The 22,334-nt window shown below is 43.9% G+C and overlaps 1 protein-coding gene across 1 annotated transcript in view; it reads right to left on the bottom strand.

Annotated features, from left to right (window-relative positions):
* celsr1a (cadherin EGF LAG seven-pass G-type receptor 1a) overlaps nucleotides 1–22,334 on the bottom strand; it is an 88,196-nt gene that overhangs the window by 5,815 nt on the left and 60,047 nt on the right. Inside the window, exons 7-31 of the mRNA XM_073480878.1 lie at nucleotides 18,808–18,965; nucleotides 17,556–17,719; nucleotides 17,286–17,411; nucleotides 14,754–14,920; nucleotides 14,480–14,665; nucleotides 14,274–14,387; nucleotides 14,012–14,186; nucleotides 13,765–13,906; nucleotides 11,614–11,734; nucleotides 11,297–11,480; nucleotides 9,957–10,058; nucleotides 8,312–8,406; nucleotides 7,550–7,759; nucleotides 7,155–7,338; nucleotides 6,912–7,055; nucleotides 6,637–6,823; nucleotides 6,021–6,188; nucleotides 5,785–5,911; nucleotides 5,475–5,675; nucleotides 2,348–2,522; nucleotides 1,547–1,659; nucleotides 1,323–1,402; nucleotides 1,073–1,199; nucleotides 798–923; nucleotides 507–643 (exon numbers count right to left, since the gene is read on the bottom strand). Of these exons, the coding sequence (XP_073336979.1) occupies nucleotides 507–643; nucleotides 798–923; nucleotides 1,073–1,199; nucleotides 1,323–1,402; nucleotides 1,547–1,659; nucleotides 2,348–2,522; nucleotides 5,475–5,675; nucleotides 5,785–5,911; nucleotides 6,021–6,188; nucleotides 6,637–6,823; nucleotides 6,912–7,055; nucleotides 7,155–7,338; nucleotides 7,550–7,759; nucleotides 8,312–8,406; nucleotides 9,957–10,058; nucleotides 11,297–11,480; nucleotides 11,614–11,734; nucleotides 13,765–13,906; nucleotides 14,012–14,186; nucleotides 14,274–14,387; nucleotides 14,480–14,665; nucleotides 14,754–14,920; nucleotides 17,286–17,411; nucleotides 17,556–17,719; nucleotides 18,808–18,965 (3,713 nt within the window). The remainder of the gene's footprint in view (nucleotides 1–506; nucleotides 644–797; nucleotides 924–1,072; nucleotides 1,200–1,322; nucleotides 1,403–1,546; nucleotides 1,660–2,347; nucleotides 2,523–5,474; nucleotides 5,676–5,784; nucleotides 5,912–6,020; nucleotides 6,189–6,636; nucleotides 6,824–6,911; nucleotides 7,056–7,154; nucleotides 7,339–7,549; nucleotides 7,760–8,311; nucleotides 8,407–9,956; nucleotides 10,059–11,296; nucleotides 11,481–11,613; nucleotides 11,735–13,764; nucleotides 13,907–14,011; nucleotides 14,187–14,273; nucleotides 14,388–14,479; nucleotides 14,666–14,753; nucleotides 14,921–17,285; nucleotides 17,412–17,555; nucleotides 17,720–18,807; nucleotides 18,966–22,334) is intronic.

Here is a 22,334-nt window from a genome sequence, read left to right as displayed (position 1 = left end):
TGGAAATGTCTACGGTAGGTACTGTGTGTGTTATCGAGTTCATATGTATTTTCCTGTATGTGTGTGTTGGTTTTTTGCAACAAAGCCATGCGCCATGCACTGTACAATGCAGGTGCCATCCTGTGGCAGCTTGCATGTGTGGAAGAAAAGCAAGAAATAGCCTCGAAATGTAGAAAAAATCAGCAACTTCACTTATTGCCTATTAAGAAGAGAATACGGACAAGGTGACAGGGTGTGTGTGTCACTGTAAAGTGTGTGTCTGTCCGTCCTACATATACAAGGGGCTCTGGGTGTTTTAGTATGTGAGATATTTGATACATCATGCAGGGAAGAGAACTATAAAAGACAACATAAGCAAAAGTCCAAAGAATTTGAAGTGGAGAAACACACACACACACACACCTCCACACACACACACACACACACACACACACATACCCCCACACAGGCACTCGTCATGCGGCATTGTAGTAGAAGCAGCCATGCAGTCAGTGAGCGTGATGTACCTGAGTGTGTAAGCCAGGTAGCTGCTGCGGCTCTTGGCTGACCTGAGCGTGCTATCCAGGGAGACGGTGGACTCGCCGATGCCCGAGCGATACAGCGCGCCGTCTTCTGTGTACGTGTTGTTGCAGTTGAGAGAGCGCTGAGGGTGGAGGGGTGAAAGGATGGAAAATGAGAAACAAAGAAAAACAAGAATGTTTTGTCTGATTTTTGAGAGCAAACGGTGAAATGACGGTGGATTACGTGTAAAATGACAAAAAACACTGCAGTGCCAGGTAGTGAGTCTGTTTACTCACTGTGAGCAAAGAGGCCCTCGTGGTGCTGGACTCGTCTGGTACGTTCTTCTTCCCTGTTAAGACGTTCTTCAGGTTCTTCCTCACCTCTTTGTTGAAGATTATATGGAAGAAGAAGATGAAGACTCCCTGTGAAGAAAACAAGAGATGAAGAGATGCATTATAAACAGATCAGGGTCCTTAACTGCATTTGGGCTAGAAATTAAAAAAATAACGAAAAATGACATTTATTTACGATCACTGACGTAGATCAGCACAAAAAATCAACGCTGTGTTACCTGCAGGCAGCTGAAGATGGCGAACAGGTAGTGGAAGGTCATCACGTCGCTGTTGACCGCCATTAAACCGAGCAGCCAGGTGGCGCTGATGAGCAGCAGCAGGAGGAAGGCCATTCTGAGTGCAGGACTGAGGAGAGGGAAACGCACACAGATCAGCTTCACCGGTGCCAACAATGTACGTGTACTGTGTATTAACTTTTTTGGATGTTGAGCTGTATATTGAATTATTAATGTGACACATAAAACTTACATGGCTCCTGACTTCTCCATCGCTTTCTGCCTGCGCCCACATGAAGCCTTGGCAGCCAGAATAAAGATCACTATGTTCACCTGTTAGAGACAAGATTCACTTGTTATTCCACATAAGTTAGATGATACAGTGATCAGACGACCGAAACACTGATGGTCTGAATGCATTTATTCTCATGAGACACACATAATTAGCCGCCCTGCTATTTTAACTCGTGTACGTACCAGGACGACTACAAAGATGGGTCCTGCGAAGCTCCAGATCAGCGTGTCGTGGACGGAGAGCCAGCAGAAGTCTGGGTTGCCGTAACCCTGAGGGTCAAGACCTACTGCCAAACCTACACACACAGAAGGAACACAACAGAGTGTGTTACACCTGTTCATAAGAGATCTTCTCTCATCTTCCTCCCCAGTCCAGGTGCAGTTTTTGATAGAGTGCCACAGCAGCGAGCACTCAGGGTTTCCCTCCTCCTGCATCTCACTTTTCCCGCTATCATCTGACTCACTCATCACTGCCAGTTTTCATTTTTTGCTCCTTATCTGTGTGTGGTTTTTTGATCTCTGTCTGTGCTCTGTAACTCCATATCTATCTCAGACTGCGCCTCAATCCAAATTCCAATCAATTAAGTGTTGCTGGCATCAATACGGCCGAAGCATGTCCGTACATCTCAGAGCATTTAATCTATAACAGTCGTCTTATTGTACATCAGAGAGTCATACAGTAAAATATGTGATACGGAAACCAGAGAGACGATTAAAGAGGTTATAACACACTACACATTATACGAAAATACACAACGTATGAGCGGGTGTTACAATTAAATATTCATTTCATTCGTCTATCTCTCGCCCCCTCACCCCTCTCCTTCTCCCTCTGTCTCTTCCTCAATCATTTTCCCACGAGGATCACAGCCTCTTCAGCAGAGACAAGTCGCAGCACGAACGCGCCCTGACAGTCTGCCATCTTCTGTTGCTCTGTTTATGCGCTTGTTTGCGTGTGTGTGTGGGTGTGTGTGTGTGTCTCACCGGTGATAATAGCCGGTATGCCCCAGCCGATGGCGTAGTAGAACCTCATGTGGCCATGGTTGATGTTGCGCAGCTCTGTCAGCATGCGGTAGATGTGCAGCCCTTCGACGAACATCCAGGCGAAGGTGCACATGTAGAAGTAGTGGAGGAGGATGGCGATCACCGTGCACACAAACTGGACGGAGAAGAAAAGGAGAAGGAAAAAAGGGAAAAATGAGTTTGTGTAATCCACGAACAGCATCTTTGTTGTGAGTTTGTTCTTGTCATCCTTGTTTTCACTCTGCTGTCTATCAGTCGATCAGCTGAACACCCAGTAAATCCATCCATCCAGGCATGCATCCATCCATCCATCCATCCGTGTCCATCGTCCATCTGCCATTCTGGCATTTAACACACTATTGAAGCCAAGTGCTTCATCAGGCAATGCATTAGTTGGTCCACAGAAAATTAAGATAATCATTTGTGGCATTTATTATAAAAAAGCCATGTTCCAGCCTCTTAAACACAAGGATTTACTGTGTTTTTATCTCATATATCATTGTAAATGTCCTGCATTTTACGGACTATTAAATATTGCAGTAATGATTTAATCCCCACATTCTTTCATCTCCTCCCTTTTTTTATTTCACCGTCTGGTGCGGTGTTGGAGGGCTGCAGTGTGTCAGGGAATGTCCCGGCAGTTTGGATACTGTATTTTAGTAACGCTGTGTATTGCTGTGGAGATCAGAGAGAGAGAAAGAGACACTACTTTGACAGGACTATAAATCATCTCGTAGATGGCCTGTGGGCAAACACTGACAGCATTCCACAGTCCTGACACAAACACACCTCAACACTGGGACATGAATTCAGAGAGAGAAACAACAAAAAAAACAAAGGGATTAAACTCTTGTCTTCTTTAAAAATCTCTCTTCAGATTTGGCTTCTACTTTTAAAGAATAACAGCGGTGCAGATAACGCAGCATGTTGTTAGTCAGTGCTCAAGTCTGTGACATCCCAGTCAAAACACCGTGAGTCAGAACATTACGGCTAGAGAAGAAGACAAGACTCCCACAACTTATCTAGAACCTGTAAACTTCCATTCTCAGGATCTTATATCTTTGGTTTGAGGCAGTTCTGTTAGTCACCTCCGATTAGATGAGCCGACGACATCTGATTGGTTCGGAAACAGCTGGAATTAACTCTTAAGAGGCAAAACTGTGGATCCATTTTTGAAGATTTTTGGGTCCGTTCTGATTTATCCAAATTTGGAGGGGATGTCGAATGGTTTACATTTTGTTTTTGGACGGACAAGTCTGTTAAAATTCTGTGTATTTGTTGCCGTCATCTTTCATTGGGCTGAGGTGTGATGTACAGTACATCTGGTTGACAGCTGGGGGGATTCCCACTGTATTGTTACAGGACTGACAGGCGGACCTGATGATCTTGTGATGTCTTGTGCAGACATCTGGTTCAGCCAGACTAAAGACAGACTACATAACCTTTGAAAGATCACATTCCTCCTCTTACATTGAAATGTTGAACTCACATAAAACGCACCACCGCTCGTTCCAAACACGAGTTTAGCGGCTTCATTCTTACTTGGTCTGGTATGAGCAGCTCGTGTTTTGGTTGCTAACTGTTAGCTAATGTTAGCAAACTCTAGCAAGACATTGTTCTTTAACTGAGCCAGTTTGCTTACTTTATGACTCACTCGCTTTGGCTACGGTTACAGTGTTTTAGCATCTAACCATATCATATTATCTTAATTGACACTTGTCACATTAGCTGCTTTGAACATGATTTATTTGAAGGACTTGGAAATAAACAGGTCGGAGAGGAAGGCTAAGGACCTCAGTATGCATCAGACAAAGTGCTGGCAAAAAGAAAATTAATTAATTTTAAAAAAGCAACTGATGAACGATGAACAATTATTAGATTTTCAAAGCTTCTTGTCAGAAGTTTAGAAGTAAACTAGGGTTGTTTTTTGTCAAGTGTTTAAATGTCCTACCAAGACCTACCAAATGTCTCAGTTTCCCAAAAAAAGGGGGGGGGCAGGATTATCAGCCAATTAACAGCTTAATGATGTTCTCTGTACCACAGACATGCGAGAGATTTATCAAGTGAAAACTAAGAAGCTGTTATGGGAAACCTTTGCCAGGGCCGGTTGCCCTGAGGCCTGCTTCTGGAGACAGGTACCAGTCACAGCATGTCTACGCTACTGGCACACAGAGGTGTGTGTGTGTGTGTGTGTGTATGTGTGTGTGTGTGTGTGTGTGTGTGTGTGTCAGCAGACTTCAAAGTATCCCCACACCTTTTGATCCTTTACTGTATGTCTACATGTGTGTGCACACGCATGTTTCTGGCCGTTACTGTGACTGACCCAAATCCAGGCTAGATTAGTTTATTAGCCCGTTAGCCTCCTGACTTCAGACTCTGTTTCATCCGATATCCCACACCTCTTTCATTAGAGGTTTACAGTAACTGTAAGTTTCATCCAGCTGCGCCTATCAAATGAATAAAATCAACTTACAGGTTGGTTATTTTTGGAGAAAGCTCTGGCAACCAGCACATTCCTCACTATTAAAGTCATTAGTCAAGGAACAAAAACATAATCTGTCAAATAAAGACAGACTCTCAGGTAGGCCTTGGCCCAATAAGCCTGGAAAAGCTCCTGTCAACAGGGAGTTAGAAGGACGCCCGCAGGCCAAACATACTGGAGGATGCCTGGCAGTTTTTAATTCAGTAAACACCGGAGAGACTCATCGTTATCCCCTCTCAGGTTCCACCACGCCATAAGCTTGTGTGTTCCCGTATCATATGCATTTGCGGTCTACGTTGTTTTCCATCTAAATGCCAAGGATGTCATTCATCCTATGTTGTTTCTAACTACTGCACTTGTTACCCTCTTCCCCTGATTTAATGCAGCTCAGGCCCGTGTGAACAGAGAGGACGAAATTTCTCTTAGCAAGGGTGACTTTCTATCGCAATGTCACAGGCAGAGCAAGCTCTCAAAGGCTGCTTAACACCACCAAACTACATATTAACAATCCCTTGAACCAGTGATACCCAAACAGGGGTATGTCTGTTGATTTGAGTCTCCACTGTACATGCACTCAGTTTGCTAATGGGTTGTAAGTACACTCACCGGGTTGTCCGTCTGATTGATGCCGAGCAGGAAGACGAGCTCGGAGAAGAAGAGCGCTGCTACCAGGTTCCTGTGGATGGCGTGGAGGTTGGAGCGGAGGCGGCGCAAGAGGCACAGCAAGATGAAGGTGAGGAGGAGGAGGAACAGGGAGACCGATACTGTGGTGTAGGTGACTATCTTCAGGGGGAGAACATCACCGTGCTGTGGAGACATCGAGACATCGAGTCAATTACAAGGCAAAGGGCAGAAATCAGCGAGCTTATGGGGTTGTTCCATATAAAGCTGAAATGACACATCTCTTCTGCTTTACCTCTCTCTTGGAAATGTCCATGAGCACGGCGAAGCTGGTCATGTGGTTACACTGACAGCTGATGTGGGTGTTGTTCCTGTTGAGCACCTCACAGCCTTTAGAGGACCAGCCGCCTGTACCTCCGATCCTAAACACACCAACACACACAACAAAATTGATCATGAATGATATTTTATCTCATGAGGTCCTGGAAAATCCTGTCGCACATGTGTCTGTTTGTCAAAAGTCCAACTCACGCGATGGAGTGGTTCCAGAAGACGCAGACAGGTTTGGTTCTCTCCTCCGTCTCCAGCAAGGTGTACTCCAAGGTGATGGGCGGGTCCAGGATGGGAGGAAGGGGCGGACCCTCGCTGTGCACCGTGGCGCTCACTATGGCTGTGTTGATCACCGGACGGTTGGGGAGCCTGGAAAGACATAAAAAACATAATTAAGTCCGAGACCGAGCCTTAACAGACCAGAGCCTGTTTACGTTTCATCATATTCTCTCTTATCCTTTATTTAACTCCTTATTCTAATCTTAGAAAAATATTAGTGACTTTCTCCTGAACACGTCAAGAATATATAATACTCCCTGAATCAAACCAAACATAATCTCACAGACCTTTGCAGGTCCTTGTAAGGTGGTTACTTCAAACACAACTACAGTAAATATTATGGCATGTATCACCATTAAAGACGAAATATTTTCATGTGACGTAGGATTTCTTCAAAGGTTTACAGGATGTGATGAATGGTATACACATTGGTCAGGGTATAAGGTGTAGGCTCTCCTTTTTCCATCATTCTTCATTACACTTGATGTTTTAATCCTAGAAAAATGTGAATGCTAAACCGTAACAGTCCGTAGTCTACCTCAGACTCCTGCGGTCGGGGTCGTATCTCTCCGGGAGGAGCTTCCCCAGTGATTTGTACACGATCACCACAGCAACCGGCAGAGGGGAAGCTGGCTCAAGATGGCGCCGTCTCCTATCGGACACCGTGTGCTCCTCCTCCCCCTCCTGAGGGGGATCGGTCTGAGCTGGAGGGGCAGGAGTGGGCTCTGCTGGGAGGGGATAGTGATAGATAAGACCGGGGTTTTTTTTTTTAACTCAGAGCGTAAAAGTAGGTCTGGCTGGCTGTATTCTTACCTCTGTGGGTCTGAGTGCGGAGGTTGAACTGGGGGAAGTGGACGGAGGATCCGAGCTCTTGGGGGTAGGTTTCCTGGATGTCCTGGAACCGAGGCAACGTCGCCCTCTCTGGGTCCGACACGTCCAGGTAGTCCACAGTTAGAACTAGATATCAGACAGGAAGAAGAGGAGACAGAGGATGAGGATGAGGATGTAATCATGTGCCGCAGTGCCACACAGTGTAATTACAGCTCTTCTACTCACTCATGTTCTCAGTGACGATTGTGAAAGGTTTCAGGTAGGTCTTCCTGACGTTCTGTGCCAGGGTGTTGGCGTAGTCCTCGAAGTTGCGGAGCAGGTGGGCGGTGCCACCTTCAGTCCTCTGGATCTGCTCCCAGTGCTCCTTGTTTTCAGGGTCCAGAATGGAGCTACCTGCTCGGATCAAGTTCTGGGAAAATCCACAAAAATTGTAGATTATTGGAAGTAAATATCGAAGAGACGGGTAATAAAGCAACGGAGGAAGTATTGGATTGCAACAGTGATGGATCAACCAGTGGAGGGCAGTGTGCCACCAGTGCTCCAACAGTAAAGCTTGAAGATCTTTTACATTAACTTATTGAAACTGAAATCAATGCAGACACCCTGTTTTCCTTTTCTACCTCATTGAACTCTGCGTCCCTCATGGCGGTGAGGTCGAATCCCGCCTGCCGGCTCTCGAACTGCAGCACGTGATTCAGCAGCTGGGCGGCCGTCTTTACATCGTCTCCGTAGTAATGCGGGGTGTCATTGGTGGCGCTGTGAAGCATACGCACAATGGTCTTGGAGCGGTCGCTGCTCATCCTCGAACTGTTGCGGCGCAGGTCATCATTCTGGAGGGTCGAGGGGCGGGAAGAGAATGAGAGCGAGCAGGTCAAGGCAAAAGGAAAGCGGAGTGGGTGAGGTGAAACATAATAGAAATTGGTCAATCCCAGGATTAGAGGGACTTTGAGAAGCTCAAGCCTGGAGTATTAGGTTCAGGTTCAAACATAATGGGTGCAATACTTTGTGTAAATCTCCTGTGGAGTTCATCCGATGAAATTACACTTTGCTGGAGACACATCAGCTCCCTTATAATGCATAGTTTCTCAAATATTAAGAAGGACTCATTACAGAGGCAACAACAGTCTGATGAAAACTTCATATTCAAAATGTTTCTGGTTAGGAATCAAATAAAATATTCTGTCTGCCTTTACATTTTGTATAAAAAGTAATAGACTTATTTTAGAAATAGTAACACTTTCAGTGTATTCAAGTGTTGGCGGGGGTATCTAAACATACATTTACTCTGTCAAAAATAGCAGTAAGCCTTGAAAATTGTCATTATTCAGTAAGATATGTTGAAAGTAACAGTATAAAATGCTTTTATTTTGTCTGGTACTCACCAGTTTCTTCAGGTGGGCGAAGGTGGCGGTGGTGCAGTTGAAGAGCTCAGGTAACAACCAGCCTTTCTCATCGCTACAGTGACGGATGGCAGTGCCTGTAAAAAAAAAAAAAAAAAAGTAAATAAATAAGTTGAAAACATTAAGAAATAACTAAAACTATCAACAGAATGTGAATCAATAGCAGTTTTGACATTATGTCTAAGCGTTGTGTTGCAGAGATATCTTCTGCTACAACAGCCTCTCTGCACAACAATTAATCCCTATATTTAAAGCAAGATTATGTAGAAATTGGCCCCCCGACAGTCTCTGAGTGCAACACCACTGTCGTAAACACAAATCCCAGGTCTGTGACAAATCATCAGACGTAACGTAGGTGCTGACTACAAACAAAACTCATTACATCATAACAATGTTCTGTGTTTAAAACTTGTATCTTGAAGTAAACATTTATGTAACGCTGTGATCCTACCCTCTCACTGAAGTCTCATAGTGCAGAAACAAGTGATAGGGGGGCAGAGTGGCTGAGACAGAGACACCATTCATCCTGTTACAAGACACTGTAGCATCAACATGATTTTGAAGCTGTTATTTTAAGGTAAAAATGTTAAATAATGTTGCTTCTCTTCCTCTCTCTAAATATTTCAGGCTATACTGACTTGTTCCAGTCTGATTCAGATTGAGAAAAGACTTCATCCAAATGCAAGGTCTCTTCAAATGCTATTGTTGCAGAAGAAGAAATGGCTGAAGGACTTGCCAGCTGGAGCAAAGACAGGGCGACGGCCAATGTTAGCAAATAAATTCCCCTCCGAGTCTGAGGGGACGACAAAGGGGCCACCATGGTGACGGCAGTAACTAAGGGGGTAACCAGGAAAAGTGGCAGTGCTTTACTGGGAACAGGTCAGTGAACTCCAATCTGGAGTTCAGCTCGACTGTCTCACACACACACACACACACACACACACACACACACACACACACACACACACACACACACACACACACACACACAGCTGGAGGAGGAGGGATGTTGCTGTCAGCTCTTCATGTACAGTAGCTGGTGTTTTTCCAAGAGTCTCTACAGACAAATCTGTACATGACTGGGGGATGAGAAAGGGCTGTTGGATTAACGGACCAATCAGACAGCCTCATTACTGTGTTGTTGAGCTTCAAAGAGAGTTTGCTTATATGCCTGAAAATACACACAAGTACACAGCCACCCAAGCAGCTTAATCTAACTGCTGTTACTCAATAACTGTGAATACTTTGGCTCAGAAAGACTTTTAAAGTGGGACTCTTTTCCATTTTTGCTACTGTTACACCATATTTTAGCATTTTGCCAAGTGTTAGCATTTAGCTCCAGCGTTTTGTAACTAACATTACTGAGTCAGCTATCTTGAATTATGCTACTTGTGTTAGCGTACCAAACAAAATGCCAAACTATTCCTGTAACTCATACATTTTCCAGAACTGGCGTGATAAAACTTTACCTCCATCAGGTCATTGACCTTCATTTAAACTTTCAGGGGCCTCTGAAACTCTTCTGCTCTCTCTTCATTTGAAGTGGACCACACACTGTTGTCGCTACATGACTAAATAATCACTCCGCTTGTTACTTTTGTCATCAGAGGGATTATAAAGCACTCACCGATGGATCCTTTGGGACAGTTCATGGCGGCGGGGCGTCCGAATTTGGTCTTGGGCCACCAGATGCCCGCATCGAACGCCTTGGGACAGCCCTCATAGACAACTGTGGAGGAAAGAGCACACGAAAAACTTTTAGAAAAGTGTTATGATTTTACACCTGAAGCTTCAAACGCTGATACACAGGTCGTCTGCGTTGGTTCCACCACAAGACGCCACCTTATGAAACAGCCAGACGGACCAGCACAGTAACATTCAGCCAAATTAAGGCTGCACAGCCATTACACAAGCCTTCATTTCAGCATGTCTGGGTTAATAAATCTCCAGGACAAACCGGGCTTGTTGGCCTGTTTGTGGCTCCTTTTAGTCGGCCTATAATCCCTGTGTTTCATTAACTCTTAAGTTCTACCTCACTGCTACGACAGATAACTTCACATAAGTAATAAAACTTGACTTTTTACTTCATACTTACCCTTTTTTAAGGATCAATTCTACTAAAAGACGAGACGTGCCATCATTAGTGAAGGCCGTGGCGACCATTAACCGCAGGTTTACTGAACGTCTCCCTGGAGACCCTGCTGTGTTTGGTGCAGAGCTGAGAGATTGGTATGAGGCCTGCCACGGATGGTCACATCTCAGTGACCCTGCAGGAGATGACCAAAGAAGCCTCACGCTTGTTTCACTCTTCCGTCGTCACTCCCTCACTCCTTCCTCCTCCGCAACATAATCTATCTGACTCTTTAGATCTGAAACATATCCTAAATCCACTTCACCAAAAATAAAGAAAGGAAGATTCGGGGCAACAAAAAGAAGCACATCGCCACAAAGAACTTCCGTCCATTAAAAGTCCGAACACGTTCTGGGAGTTTTGAAGAGCTTCATATTGGGTCAAACAGCAAACACACTGACATTCGTTTCTGTTCGGGGACTTTGTGGTTTTGTCTTCTATTCATCTCTAATGTATTGTGTGTGTTCAGTCCCACTGCCAACTTAGCCCACTAGCCAGACTCGCCTTCTTCTGCTTGACTGGATGGCGACAAAGACGTGAAGTTAGCTCAACTGCAGCACCAGCAGATGTGAGCGACACTATTTGTCTCCCTTTGACACTTCATCAATTCATTGGGGCTCCCCAAAGGAATAATACACCCAACTTCTGAAATGATTTTTTCGTTACTGTCCCTGTCATGTACAGATTTCTTTTCATTTAGAAAAATGTATCTGAATTCATGGTTTCACTTCTCACAAAAATACGGACATGTTATGTTTTATTTTCAAGTAAGTACTGGTTTTAGTAAAAATCCTGTTTTAAAGACATGTAATTATTAAATATATAAATCCACACACCCTCGCATCCCAAGGGAGTGACCTCAGCAAAGGGGTTATCGCAGCGGTTACACTGACGACCGATGACTCCTCCTTTACAGGGGCACTGCCCGGTGACGGGGTCGCAGGTTCGAGACTCGGAGCCAACAGAGAAACACTCGCAGGGATGGCAAGTGTCCTCGCCTTCAGGACGATAGTGGTTTTCCTGCAGGAAGAGGCGAAGACATAGATGACTGATGTTATATGTAGATCATCGACATCAGCTACAACAAACTGACTCAGCAGTGTCAGTTAGACATGGTTGGTTGCTCCTAACTAACAAAAACATATGTTTTTACCTTGCAGCGACACTCTCCAGAGGTCTTGTTGCAGTCTTTATGGAATCCCCTGCTGGTATCACAGTTACAGGGTCCACACATGGGACTGCCCCACCAGCCTTGAGGACAAGGCTTCTCCACTCTGCCATCAAAGACAACAACACATTAATTAAAGTGACTATAATTCATATTTTTATCATAACAATATGAAAGGGGTCATTCCTGCCTATGGACCTAAAGAGATCAGCTGAATCTGCAGCTCTCCGTGGCGTCACAGAGCTTTATAGCAAGTTTCAGCTAGCTAGCTTAGCTGTGCCGAAAGCTAGACAGGCACAGTTAGCAACTCAAGAGTCAATTTTTTTACTCAGGAGGTGGTGGAGACCAAAAAAAGAGCAAAAAGGCGGTGAATATTGGACTTAAGTTTGCCAGGTGGCCAGAAACACAACTGAAATGAAATGAATGCTAATGTTGTCCAGTAACTCTTCATCATCATATGAATTTATAAGGTCATGATATGACAATGTTGTATAGTAACAATAAGACAGCCGTGTTTCCTTTCTATGATTACATATTTTAGGATAAAAAGTGGACAAAACTGTTTTGGAAAAAAAGAGGGAGATAATAATCTGTCTTTTGGACGACATGCAGGAAGACCAGGTCATCATACAAGTAAAGTGATGGTTGATTAGGTTTTGACATGTTACTGACAAAATACTCCAAGTCTAATCTGTTAAATTTATCTCCAGCTAAATGCTCCTCGTCGACCTGAATCTAGAATAAACTTCCTCTCCGCTTTTAAGTCGGTGAATCAAGTGTGACCTGCTCATACAAACACACACAGACTTTCTTTCTCTCTCAGGAGATGCAATCTGCGACTGAGCGATGTGATCTGATATGGGGACGAGCGGCAGTATGAGGGCAGCAGTGACTAAACACCTATGGAGGACCAGTGAGGCGTGGAGGGGGAATCCCACATCCTGCTTAAGACAGGGAGTGATGCGTGTCATGGGGGTCAGGGTTCAGGGGAAATGACTGGTTCTCAATCAGGGAAGGATAATTCACGTGAGCTCTTAGACAATGCTGACAGTGCAAACCACTTTCAGCACAACACTTTCTGTGCGCATGTATGAAATTCCCACTTTAATTTCTGTTTATTTCTTTTTGATGGTCTGATCTTTGCTCTCCCTCATGCACACACACACACACACACACACACACACACACACACACACACACACACACACACACACACACACACACACACACACATAAACACTATCAAGCTCAGATTACTGACTCATAAAGCTGCTCGGAAAGATTCAGCAGGTTGGCAAAATTACAAAAAGAGCAAGAGCCCGACCGAGATTAGCGGACTTTGTCTCCGTCCAAGGAAAAATCCATTTTTAGTCTGCTTCATTTTAACATCAGGACACAGAGGGCTGTCTGCAGATCTTAGGCATGCAAAGCTTACTTCTCTAAACTGCAGTGTGAGATGCAATCTGCTTAAGTGATCTTAAGTAAAGACCTTAAGCTACAACTTTTAGCCTTTTGGTATCACTAAACCGTCACCACAGTCACTTTGGATTGTTTCTATTTGCTGTAGAGCAGTGGCTCCCAAATGGTGTGATGTGAGGCAGGTCCGCATGTACTGTGGGATTCTGTTACAACCATACATCATCATACAATCTACAACTATACAGGAAGTAATAAATGAGCTTTTAATTTACAATATCAGTAGTTTGTACGCATTCATTTTGCACTGCGGAGACAAATTCTATACACTAAAAAAAATCCTTTGAAAAATAAACATGTACAGAGTGATTAGATAACATCTGCTATAGAGGTTATTTTGCACAGTTATAGATCCAGATGTGCTTTGAGATTTTTGCTTGCCCTTTGCTGTTCCTGGGCACAAAGAGTCTCAAAACCACTGCTGTAGAGAAACAAGACCGTGACAAGAACACTGAGCCCACAAGTCTGTAAACTGTAAATTACACTGCGTGCTACCGGGTCAAGTTTTGCAGGAACAACAAGAGTAATCAGAGTATCTTCAGACGACATTGTGTGACAACAAAATGCTGACCTACAAGCTCACTGAGTACTACTTAAAATCTCTCCATGCTCTCCCTTTGAAGATTTAAACACACACACACACACAGGAAGGGACCTTACTTGTTTTCACAGTACTGGCCGTAGTAATTCTGTCCACATTCACAAGTGTAGCCGTGGGAGGAACTTGGTTTGCGGACGCAGGTGGACACATGCTCACAAGGATTGAGCTGGCAAGCATCCACACACTCGTTACCAAAATAACCTGCAGGACACGTAAAAGAATAGAGTGAGGAGTGACATTCAAACCTTAATGAGCGATAAAAATAAGGGTTATTCCAATGTCTGAGCTTGTGACAGTGTATGTTACCTGGGTCACAGACACAGGTGTGTGTGCTCCAGTCGTCGCTGCAGTGGCTGTTGTCGGGGCAGATGTTGGAGTCGCAGGGGTCGGCCAGGTCGCAGCCGTCCTCCACGCGGATCTTCAGACCCTGAGCCATGTTCACGTTGGCCACGTTGGTGGACGTCTCACCCATACGCACACCCTGACGGAGAAGAAGAAGAAGTGGTCAAGGGAAAAAGAGAAAACTGCCGTGATGTTTATTTTTTGAATTTTGGAAAAACACACTTACCTGTATGCAGCCAACAAATCCTTTGCTGACGTGGTTGTCCCCTCCAGGCAAACCACCAACATGAAGAGTTTGCAGCTTCAGTCCTGGGAGGTCATGACCGATCTCCACCGACCTCTGCTTAAAAACACAGAATTGATGATTGATTTCTTCCTGAAAACTTGACCCACGTGTCCATCCTTGTCTATTTATGAAGTAATTGCCTGTACCTGGTAAATGCCGTAGTCCAGCGACACAGCAGCCATGTATTTAATGTCCTTGCCGTCTTTAACGCTTCTCAGTTCTACCAGCAGGTGGTGCCACTCCCCGTCGTTGACCCGAACTTGGGGGAAGCTCAGCGACGCCACCAGCTGCTGTCTCAGCAACACCTCCATACGTACCTGCTGCTCGCTCACCTGGAGGGTTGGAAAGATTGTCGCTGTTATATTATACTACTGATGATGACATTTTTGTTGACGATAATTTGTCGGGCAAGTACTTTACCATGAGGTTTATGGTGGAGGAGGGTCCGGCGTTGGCCTGCATCAGGGTGCCAGCAGGCTGTCTGGTGCGGAACATGAGGCCAATGTACCAGGGAACAGCGACGGTAATGTCCGTGTCGCTCCAGGAGACCAGAGCCTGGCCGTCGAAGAACTGAGGAGACAGCATCACTGAGGAGGAGAAGGACAAGAGGGAAGAGTGAGAATCAGGTTGTGGGCAAAAGACAGAGATTGGAAATAGCAGCACTTTTTTGAGATAAAGGCCACAACCTATTTCACTGGTTTGTTAACATGCTGAACTGTGATATCCTGCAGTCCCAGTTTGTTAAACAAACAAAAACAAACAGTTTTATCATTTCATCTAATGTGATATAATCCCTACTTTATATTTTAGGATTACTACAAAGTAACTCTTAGACAAACATCCAATGTCTAGAGACATCCAGAAAATCCACTGAAAATCCTACAGACATGATGCAAGGCCTATCCTGTAAGCTCCTGTGCACGCTGAGATAGAGATCAAAAAACACGATGACAAACATCACAAAGGGTCCACCTTTCAGCACGACGTACAGTAAGTGCTTCATCCTGTATAATCTACAGCATAAACCCTGTATGTTCTCAGGTCCCCGGGGCAGAGATTTCAACAGAGGACTTCACAAATACACTCAAACACAAGCTGTAATTATGAGACAAAAGCACATATTTGCTCATCATAACAAGTAGCTACAGTACTTCAGCAAAGCTTAGTCCACCAAAAGTAAAAAAAACACCTTATGTTACATGTTGTTTATCTGCTAGCTGAGAATGCTAGCTCCAGATCTCCAGAGCTTGCAAGAGTGTGTTGCTGAGGCAGAGTCAGACCTCCAACAAAGCTAATTTTCTCCTGATTTGTTCGTCTGAAAAATGTTGTTATAGTGTCAAAATGTTTGGATGATAAGTGGCATCGTCCGATAAGTGATAAGTGACGTCGTCCGTCTCTGGTTAGCTACATTTGCTAGTCAGCGCTGAACACAAAGTACTGCTGTGGATGATGTCATTATTTTTGCAGGGCCTGTAGAAAATTTTGATCTGACGGTAGTGCGAGACAAGGAATAAGGGAAAACGTCATGGCAGTATGTCAGACAGCTGTCAAGATATTTCACTGTCCGATTGTTTTTTATTTAGCTATACTAAACCCCAGATCTTTTTAACCTTTTCATTAAAAGATTGAGCAAAAATCTCTTGAGCTGGGTTCAACCCAGTGGTTGTATTCTGCCGTATCAGAGCGGTTCAACAGCTTTGTTAAAGCCACACTTTGCGGACGGTAGATCTTTGACCAGGTCTGCAGCCAAGTCCAACTCAATCTGAGTCTCTTCATATCTCAACCTGAACGACTTTATCACTTTCTTCTGTGAACACACCTCAAATATATCAAGTTATGAAACAGGTATGTTGTCTTTAATAATCCTTAATTACTGCAACAGACACCAGTCAAGGGATTAAAACTTGACTTCTACTTGTCATAACAAGCTAATGCCACCCATGACATGTAAAAGTCTTTTGCTCATTATTTAGTCTGACTGTAATCTGCTTTAAATTAGCGTGACAGAAGTCTTTAATAAACTGTCTGTACGACTGAAACCTGATCCGACAGAATTAGAAGTAAAAAACTGTCTGACCGGGTCGGTGACTTCCAGCGGATTTCAGTCGTTTCATGTCGGTCCAGTCTGGTTGACTTTGGCGGTGTAAAATAAACGATAACACGTCTCTGGTTTCTCGTGTGGCAGCTAGGTGTGTGAAGCCTCAAACCAAATGTGTCAACAAGCAGCTGAGCAGCCAAAAGCCTCTTCCCAGCCTGCTGTGATCCCGGCCCAGTTCAGATACGGGATACTGGGGCCTGGCACTGGTTGGGCGGCTACCTCATAGACGAGAGGGGTAAGGAGAGGAATTCACACCTTCGCACATTGTTTGGAAGCTCGCCCTGAAGGAGGAAATCAAAGTTCTCTCCTTACTGCAGAAGAACTTGAGACGGGTTATGGAGTGTAAATAACAACACTGCTGGCGAGCTGTGATGCTTTTAAGTTTCCCCGGCTAACAGGGAAGCACTTCAAGTCATATTCCCTCTGTTTATCCACATGTGCTGTATATAGGTCTTCACTCTAGTGACGTGAGCTGTGCTTCACAATTCTGCTGGTGACAACAGAGACACAAAGAGGACATTTATGTGCCCAGTGTGCGTCTTTTGTTTGTCTGGATTCTGAAGGGTGAGTCACAGCGTGTTCCTGTCCTAAATCTCCAAACCTGAGGCCATGTTCAGCGGCTGTACAGTGAGCGAGCAAAGGCTTCGCCCTGACTTTTCATTGTGAGTCAGACTGAGTCAGGGGAGGTGTTCCTTATCCCGTTTTGATCTCCCAAACTACTTCCTGGAAATCCTCAAGATGCACACACACACACACTTACTGTAGGTAAACACAGGAGCATGTAGATACAGGCACATTTGGAGACACACTTTTTTGATTCTATCTTGAGAGATAATTCCTTTGTAACTTCTTACCTTGCTCACAGTTCTTGCCTCCGTAACCTGTCGGGCAGTCGCAGCTGTAAGTGTTCCACTTGCTGACACACACTCCTCCGTTCTGACACACTCTGTTCATGCAGAAGTTCTTCTTTGCAGGACAACCTGGACATCAAACACATGAAAACATGATTAATATCTGCACGTGCGTTGTATGTAACTGTTTATGGGTCTCAGCTTTAAAGATGCTAACTTTAGTAGCACATAGAACTCATGAAATGATCGGTTTTACTCTGAAGCACGTCTAACCTTCTGTGGTGCCGTTGTTGGCGATGTAGCTGGCCATGTCGATGGGTTGGCTGTCGATCCGGAGGTTTCTCATGCAGCCCACAAAGTCTCTGTTCCTGACCGGGAAGTCCTCAGGTAGGTTGGGAACTCCGCCGAGCAACAGCGGCCCTGTCAAGTCCAGTGACCTGCAGAGGACACGGACAGAACATAGATCAGAGCAAAATCCAAACTGTGCAAAAATCTACTGACCCTCTGTCGATGGCCCGAGTTCACACCAGAAAGGGCGCCTGAGGTAAAACATCAGCCCTTCAGTGTGATTGACATCTCGGGAAAAAAAGGTTATTGTGTCCAAAGTTTTAAGCCGTCACAAGGCTAACTGCTACCATCACCATGACCGAGTCAGGTTCCACGTACTGGGTCATGTAGGAAGCTGCTTACACTCGACATCAAACACCAAAGGGCTTTAAGAGATTTCATGTAATGCAATGCTGCACACAAAAAACTCACTAAACCACTGAAAGTTTAAGTTGTGTACGTAGAGCACAAACACTGTTGCTCAGCCGGGAGCATGTGGAGCTTATTCAAAGACGAATTCAATGAGGGAGATCCAGACACAAATGACATGAGAAGCTGGGGTCCATTTATAAAAACGTTCTTAGATTTATACTTGAACTTAGTCTTAAGAACATTTTTGTGTAGCAGTTCAAATGTTTTATTGTTTCCACCACATTACAAGCAGGTGTAATGCATATTTGTGTATTCTGGCTCGACACGGCTGAAGAACAGTATCCTCTGAACGCCTCTCAGCTTCTGTGACCTGTGCAGCGAGTTCCTGAAAGAATGTAACCTCATTAACTCCTCTCTGTCTGTCCACACCCTCTGCATACTAAATGTGTTTCAGCATGCTAACATGCTCTCAAGCGAAAAAAAAAACAACCTCTCAAACTATAAAAATAAAAACTAATTAGTGTGCAGTAAACACAGAATAAATCGGATAAAGCTTGTGTTGAGGTGAGGTTTTCGTCTCTAAGGCCACGTCTGACAGCAGAGAGGACACGAGGATGAACACGGAGATTAAGACACAAAAGGAGGAGAGGATGGCAGGATGAGAGACATGTAAGCTGTTGTAATGAAGGCAATTTGACGTAGCCCCCGAGGCTAAAACATGTTTAACTATAAATCTGACTAGTTCGTGTGTTAGGTGCGCATGGGTTGACCTGGAGGTAATAGAGCGACGACCTGAAGAGAGGTCAAAAGAAAGACACCAGCTTACTTCTTCTGTCCGGTCTGGGTGCCCTGGGCGGCGCAGGAGTAGTTGCCGATCTGCTTCCCGAAGCGAATCGCCATGGAGATGTCACAGTCGTCCACGGCGACCACGGCCACCTTTTCTCCAGAGGGTCCGTGAGGGATGCCGAGACGCCCGATGTTCGGCTGGAATAAAAAATGCATCCAGTTTAATTATATGTCGACATGATGAGTCGGCTGTGACACCCGAAAAAGATGATTTGGGAAAAATAGTCAGCAAGCAAGGAAGCAAAGACAGTTAGATAAAGATAATGGATAAATAGCTAAAATGAAAAGGTGAGGGTAATGGATTAACTGTTGAAATAGTTAGCTAATGGATAAATAACACTATTACAGATATCTAAGTGTAATGAATAGCTTGAACTGCCAGCTAAAGGTAGGGCTAACTGATAAATGGTTAAACATGTAGTTAAGAGTAATTGATAGACAGATAAAAATAGCTAGCTAACATTGATGGATAAATGGTTGAAATAGCTAAATGGATTATGGTTTGGTTAGCGAAAAGTTGTGGATAAATGCAAATAGTTATGAATAAAGAAGCTAGCTAAAAGCGAAAAGTCAGGGATAAATGGAAACAGCTAGCTAAAAATAAGTAAGTTAGCTATAAGCTAAAAGTCATGAATAAATAGAAATAGTTAGCTGAAAGTCATTAATATGTGGTGGGAATATATAGCTTAATTATAGAAATAGTTATCAAACAAAATGTATTAATTGTTAAATATTGCTAAACAATGGATAAACAAAAAAAAAAACAGTTAGCTACAAGTTCTGGTAAATGGTTGAAATAGCTAAAAGTAAAGAATAAACTGTTTAAATAGAAAGCTAAAAGCTAAAGCTAAAAATAAAAGAAACTTTGAAGTTCAGTTTCACAAACAAAAAAACATTGTTACGGCTAATATATCTACTTTCATGTCATTATTATTTATAATGTCCAGTTCAGACTCAGCTCAAGTGATCACATGTAACATTATGGGGTAGTGGGCCCTTGTTGGCCCACTTGAGTTCGTCTGCCAGGGCTGTGGGCTTATGTTTTTTACAGTGTATTGTTATGTAAATAACCTCAACTGACTGAGTTTAGTTAAAACATTTAATGGTTGATTTCTCCCTTAATTTCTTTTTATTCAATGTGAGAAAATTGGCCGGGACGCAGCTTTGGTGCTTGATCAGCTCTACACAAACAACGTCTCGCTGACTTTAGCTGCCTTGGAGTGGAAGCACACAGGCCCGTCTTGGCTTAAGGTGACAAAAAAGCCCATTGTGCCTTCACTCGCACCTAATGATTACAAAGTAGGCTAATTCCTCCATCAAGGCCTGTGGCCGACAAATGTTGATCTGAGAAAATGTGGATCAGCTTAGAATATCAGGCCACCAAATCCCTTTAGTTTTTTTTTGTAATATCTAACCTGAGACCGAAGTTCAGTGGAGCGTTTCCTAAACAATAGTGGCCTTGGAACAGGAAGCAGAGGGAATTTGAGGAGTTTACAAAATAAATGCTTCCACCAATTAAATAACACCCCCTTTTTATTGCTGACATAAAAGTGAAGTACGAGACAGGATGCTGCTAAAGGTATGAAGCATTTTGAGACATCAACAAATGAAATGACATACTTAAGGCCAATAAAGGTAATGTGACAAACGTATTTACAGTAAAAAGACAGAGCCTACATTTCATTTTCTGGCTGTGAGTGGCTCACAATAGATCCAAATGATAGGTTATCCCTCTCTGCTTTCTCTCCCTGGAGAGGTAAATCTCATAACTACAACAACACACAACAATGGGACTACAGATCCCAGGTCTGATCGCAGCGCAGTGTTTACATGAGGCACCCAGGCTGTTAAGAGGCTGACAGTTTGAGCGATAGCGAGAGAGGCTTTCAAACCGCTACGGTAGCGAAGCAGCACAAAATGAAGTTATGAATCAATATTCTGAATTCATGAATATTTTGTTTACAACAGCTCATACAAGAGATTTTGTTTACCGTCTTGTACCATATGAATTAGAGGGAAACGCTGATGAAAAGAAACGGAAGAGATGGAGAAAGAAAAAGAGAGGCATGCACAGAAACACAATGTGTAGGCATGTGTTTGTCTGCTTCATAAATAGGATTAGTGTAATGAGATACTGGTGGGGCAGAAACACAGCAAACAAAGGAAAAGGGAAAAAAAAGGAGGGCGACAAATAGAAAAGAATGAGCGACGGACAAAAATAGGGAGGTGGACCGAACAGAAATAAGAGCCTGAGAGAGACAGACAAAAGGGAAACTGGCAGACGGGTAGAAAATGAGCAACACAGGGGCGCACTGTCTTCTATTTTGGCCCAGGTGGGCTCCGGTCCGGGCATATTTTCCAGCCCCCGGGGAGTTTGTCGCTGCCACTCCCTTCACCGTGCCCTGTTTCCACTGGATTCCACTGAAAAACACTTTCACACTTTCCATACAGACGAACAGCCTCTGACGCCACCGCTGCTTTCTTTCTCTTTCACTTCTAGTCCCATCTGGATTGTCCTTTATTTTTCATTCACTCACACAGTACAACAGTATCTCTGGGATGCTGGAGATACAACAGGTCTGTTTATGTTCAGTGTCAATAACTTAAACTCAGTGTGTAAACTTAAAGGGTAACTTCACCATTTTTACATATTAAAGTGTGTTTACAATAAATAAATTTAAAAAAGAAGCGTTATAAAGTCTTTTGTGGCTCCAGAGGAAGCTGCATGTAATCTGATAAATTGGCTCCAGTAATGTCACTCAGTGGCTAAGTTGCATTGTGGGTAATGTAGTGTGTTACATATTATATCTATACTCTAACACCTGACCTTTAACATGAGCTAGAGAAATTGTTACATCTTAAATCTCACACAGTGTATCTTTAAAGAATTAAACTCTTATCACAATAGTTGCTGATTTATTTTTGCTTTTACTTTATGATTACTGTATTCAAAATGAAACACTAACCTCTCACCTAGTTCTGCACGTCTGTGTGTCACTAACCTATAATCACCTTGTACGTGGAGCATGTATAGCAATCATGCTAGCAGGAAACCACACCCCTGTCGCTGGCAACCAGCCAATCGCCCCTCTGCACTGTACGTACAGTACAGGTGCCTACTTGTGTTAAACCCTCCCACCCTCACCTTCTGACATCACCGTGATAACCGCAGACATCCGCCTTTGAAGGCAGTAAAAACTCTTGTTGGGGCGTCCCGCTCTCGGCTGCCGGGGCATAAATCAAATCAAATCAAATGTAGGTTGAGTCCGTGCTCAAAATTCTTCAACTGTCATGATTTAATGTGTCGTTACGTAACATGGATTCTACTTCCTGACCCGACACGACAGCAGCCTGTGGTGAAACGCTGCACGCTGGGGAAATCTGTCTGCTGCGGCCGTGGCAGAAAAATGCCTGTTTAATTAAAAACATCCTTGATAATTATAATTACCTTTAATGCATTAGCCTGCTGTGAAATATGCATGAATGTCCCCTGTGGGCAGCCTGTGA

This window comes from Pagrus major, chromosome 14, assembly GCF_040436345.1.
Source record: "Pagrus major chromosome 14, Pma_NU_1.0".
NCBI classification, from domain to species: Eukaryota; Metazoa; Chordata; class Actinopteri; order Spariformes; family Sparidae; genus Pagrus; species Pagrus major.
Note: the sequence above shows the minus strand (reverse complement) of the source record. Positions and strands in the feature narration are given on the sequence as shown.